The sequence below is a fragment of the Muscardinus avellanarius genome (genome assembly GCF_963383645.1).
Source record: "Muscardinus avellanarius genome assembly, chromosome: 14".
NCBI lineage: Eukaryota > Metazoa > Chordata > Mammalia > Rodentia > Gliridae > Muscardinus > Muscardinus avellanarius.
This window is the reverse complement of record NC_137800.1, coordinates 82,314,925-82,319,455: the sequence shown is the minus strand read 5'-3', so window position 1 is coordinate 82,319,455 and position 4,531 is coordinate 82,314,925. Positions and strand designations below refer to the sequence as shown.

The 4,531-nt window shown below is 39.3% G+C and overlaps 1 protein-coding gene across 1 annotated transcript; it reads left to right on the top strand.

The window, feature by feature from the left end:
- Window positions 1-1,121: 1,121 nt before the first annotated feature.
- Window positions 1,122-2,083, top strand: LOC308273453 (olfactory receptor 2B2; the record flags this gene model as incomplete). The annotated part of the gene is made up of 1 exon (XM_080710570.1): window positions 1,122-2,083. Exon 1 carries the CDS (start codon window positions 1,142-1,144, stop codon window positions 2,081-2,083), a length of 942 nt encoding a protein of 313 aa, XP_080566696.1. The 5' UTR covers window positions 1,122-1,141.
- Window positions 2,084-4,531: the final 2,448 nt, after the last annotated feature.

Sequence of the window (4,531 nt, the reverse complement as noted above, 5' to 3'; positions counted from 1 at the left end):
CTCAAATATCCCCAAATCACTCTTCATAAATTCAGACTGAATTTTAAGGAAGTCTTAAGAGGTTTTAAGAAGTTAAATTTCTTATAAAGATTTGTACCCTCGTGGAGGTGGAAGGCTTAACTAAAGCAAGGCTAATCAGAGAGAAGAATACACAGAATAAATTGGTGAGTAGAGCAATTAAAAAAAATCACAAAAGTAATGTCTACTTATTAGATATTAGAACAGCAGCAGCAGCAACAACTACAACAAAAGCAACAGATAAGTTTTTAAATAAGTCAGTGTTATATTGTATTTGTGTGTGTGTGTGTGTGTGTGTGTGTGTGTGTGTGTGTGTGTGTATGGTACTGGGGATTGAATCCAGAGGCATTCTACCTTCAAGCTACACCCCCAGCCCTATTTAGAAACAGGGTCTTGCTAAATTGCTGGGAGCCTTGTTGGGTTTCTGAGGCTGGCTTCAAATCTTTACTCCTTCGGTCTCAGCCTCCCAAATACTGGGATTACAAGTGTGCATTTAGGAGAAATTTGAATGAATTCAAACAGCAGGAACAGTATCTACATCTGCCTGACGGCAAATAACCAGATGGAAAACAGTAAGACCAATCCATTTATGAAACAAGAAATCCCAAAGGAAGCATTCTGAGAATGTAGAACTTTGAGCCGGGCGTGGTGGCGCACGCTTGTAATCCCTGCGCTTGGGAGGCTGAGACAGGAGGATCACACAGGTTCGAAGCCAGCCTCAGCTACTTAGTGAGGCTCTCAGCAACTTAGTGAGACCCTGTTTCCAAATAAAATAGAAAATAGGTCTGGGAGTATAGCCCGGAGGTAAAAAGCCTCTGGGTTCCACGCCCAGAACCACACACACACACACACACACAAAGTAGAACTTTGTAATAAATGCTTTAAACTTTTTGAAAATCGCTCTGCTAGGAAACTGTTAAAATATATTAACCCTTTTGAAATATTTGGACAGAAAAATTTTATATGTGCACCATTGTATTTTTTCATATTATTAATAGGGTCAATCTATAAACTTATGCAAGTCACTAGCAAAGTGATTACAAAGCAACAGAGTCAACAATTACATGTCTGTTAACCTACTGATTTTTTTTTTCTTCAGGAAACCAAAAGCTGAACCATAAACATGAACGAGGTGAATGGGAGCACACCTCCGGAGTTTATTCTCTTGGGGTTCTCAGATCGGCCCTGGCTAGAGCTCCCACTCTTTGTGGTATTCCTGGTTTCCTATATCCTGACCATTTTTGGCAATATGTCCATAATCCTGGTGTCACGCCTGGACTCCAAACTTCACACCCCCATGTACTTCTTCCTCACCAATCTCTCGCTCCTGGATCTTTGCTACACCACAAGCACAGTTCCACAAATGCTGGTCAACATCTGCAGCACCCGGAAGGTCATCAGCTACGGCGGCTGCGTGGCCCAGCTGTTCATTTTCCTGGCCTTGGGCTCCACTGAATGCCTCCTCCTGGGTGTCATGTCCTTTGACAGGTTCGTGGCCATTTGCCGGCCTCTGCACTACTCAGTTATCATGCACCAAAAGCTCTGCCTGCAGCTGGCGGCCGCATCTTGGATCAGTGGCTTCAGCAACTCAGTCCTGCAGTCCACCTGGACCCTTCAGATGCCACTGTGTGGTCACAAGGAAGTCGATCATTTCTTCTGCGAGGTCCCCGCCCTGCTTAAGTTGTCCTGCGTGGACACAACGGCAAACGAAGCAGAGCTCTTCTTTATCAGCGTGCTCTTCCTTCTGATACCTGTCACGCTCATCCTTATATCCTACGCGTTTATTGTCAAGGCCGTGCTGAGGATACAGTCAGCTGAAGGCCGGAAGAAGGCCTTCGGGACTTGTGGCTCCCACCTAATTGTGGTGACACTTTTTTATGGCACCGCCATCTATATGTACCTGCAACCGCCATCCCCCACCTCCAAAGACCGGGGAAAGATGGTGTCCCTGTTTTATGGGATCATCACGCCCATGCTGAACCCCCTCATCTACACGCTGAGGAACAAAGAGGTAAAAGGAGCTTTTAAAAGATTGATGTCGAGGGCCTTTGGAATAAAAAAGTAAGGACTATAAAACGAGAGGCCTTGTCAACAACTTAAGATTTCTATAGCTCAGTCTACTTTCTAAGTCGCTTTGCTCTCACTACACAATCTCACTAGATTATGGTGCCCTTCTGCAAACAAAATGTAGGGAACTACTTTTATTTTCTATGGCCTAAATATATTTGTCGCACAAATACTGAGACCTGGTCCTTTACAATCCCCCCAGTTGTGTGGCCTTAGTATCTTTTGCTTCTCAAAATTTTTACCACTGCTTTGTATGTTTAGGGAAGACTCTTAGACCTCTTTGAAACTAAAATAAGAGCTTAGGAATCCTTGGTCCAAAACCAAAATACTTTTATACAAATTTTGATACACCCAATACAATTTTTTGGACATTTGTAGACAGAACAGAAGTCTCTAAAAACCTCTATAGCCCCCCCCTTGTCTTAATTATAAATATAAGGTTAGTAGCCCTAGCTTAAATTAACATTATTTCTACATGGACTTGCTATTAAAATCTATAGTGATTCCCCCCCCCCCAGTTTTACTTAGCTCTTCCTTTCTTTTTCTTTTGTACTCTTTATTTCTCCAGTAATGAAATCCTATTTTATTCCCATCTACCAAATAAAATTGTACCTACGGTTTAGACCTGAGTTAATTGATTTTTGACATTTTTAATGTTTGTCCCTAATATATAATTATGCTTTCCCTAATATATAATTATATATAACATATATAATTATTATATATTATATATAACATATGTAATTATTATATGATTGTTTTCTCTAATATATAATCATTATATTATGTTTTCCCATATATACATATATATTCATATAAATATACATATATACACATATATATTCATATATATTCATATATATACATATATACATATATATACATATATACACACAGGTAATATATATATTACCTCTCCTTTTAACCCTAAAGTACTAGTAGTTTAAATCTCACATGAAAGCATTTCATGTGGTGATATCCCCTGATGGTTTAGTGCATTTTTCTTATGTAAGGAGAAAAGCTTATTAACTCAGTTTGTTCCCTTGAGGTAGCACAGGCTATAATTTACATTTTTAATATGGTCTTTAGAACTCATCAAAGTACTGAGGAAAATATCTACACACTATAAGTTGCTTATTTGGTTGATTTTGTGAGTCATTGTGCTATAATTAACTGCTTATTCACTAGCCTTCTTTTTCTACTTTTTTCTTCTCCAAATGTATCATGAAAAACAAAATGCAGGAACTGAGAAATACAATTAGAACCTTGTGCCTTAAAACCATAGAGTAACAGCTTACATTTTTGCCTCAGGGTAATTCTAGCACATCATGGTCTATCTTAAAACTTTAGCTTGCTTTAGGGCCACCTGGCTGGCTTTTAAAATCCAGATTGTTGTGAGTCACCACCCTCCTCCCCCCCCCCCCCCCCGCCCCACAGAGTTTCTCAAGTAGGTCTGGGACGGGGCCTGAGAACTTTCATTTCTACAAATTCCCAGGAAGTACCGATTTTGCCATTCAGGGGATCAGACTGTAAGAACTACTGTGCTAACAGTTAACGTGTTTGCTGAGTTCCTCTCACATATTTCTATCAAGGAGAGTTATAATTAAAGAAAAAAATGGGACAGACCACACAAAACATATATTAAAATATGAGAGAAGCTGAGCCTGGTGGTGCACACCTATAATTCCAGTACTTGGGAGGCTGAGACAGGAGGATCAAAGGTTTGAGGCCAGCCTCAGCAACTTAGCTAGGCCCTTAGTAACCTAGTAAGGCCCTGTTTCAAAACTGAAAAATAAAATAGGGCTGGGGATGGAGCTCAGAAGTAGAAAACCCTGAGTTCAATTCCCAGTACCAATAAATAAATAAATAAATAAATAAATAAATAAATAAATATGAAGACATTCTCTAATGAAAATGCATCTTTATCTTCAAGTCTAAATAAATGCTTAACCAGCTCTCCTGAGATAAATTTTGATGTCATCCCAAAATCAATGTCAGGGCCCTCTAAAGAATTATAAAAAAAACTAGCAAAGAAACCAGAGTGAAGGAAATTGAAGAGCATTTTATATTTTTAAATTGAAAAATAACTAATTCAACACATTTCATATTGGTAAATTTTTAAAAAGATTCTTGACAAAATTCCATGAAAGATTTGCTACCAAAATATTTGTAAGTATATAATAAAAATAATTCATAAATATACATACATATATGATATATTGAAGGGTCCGAGAATCGCCCACCAACCCAAATAACGAAGGACTCACAAGAGATGTAAAATGCAAGCGAGGTTTATTGTGCTGCAGCTCTGTCCCAGTTAGCCAGGGGTCGAGACCAAGACACTAAATGGTCGAGGTTTCGACCCAGAGCTCACTCCACAGTCTGGATTTATAGCCCCTGGAGGGAGTGGTTACAACGTCAGAGCCCGCCAAAAGTCTGAGCCCGT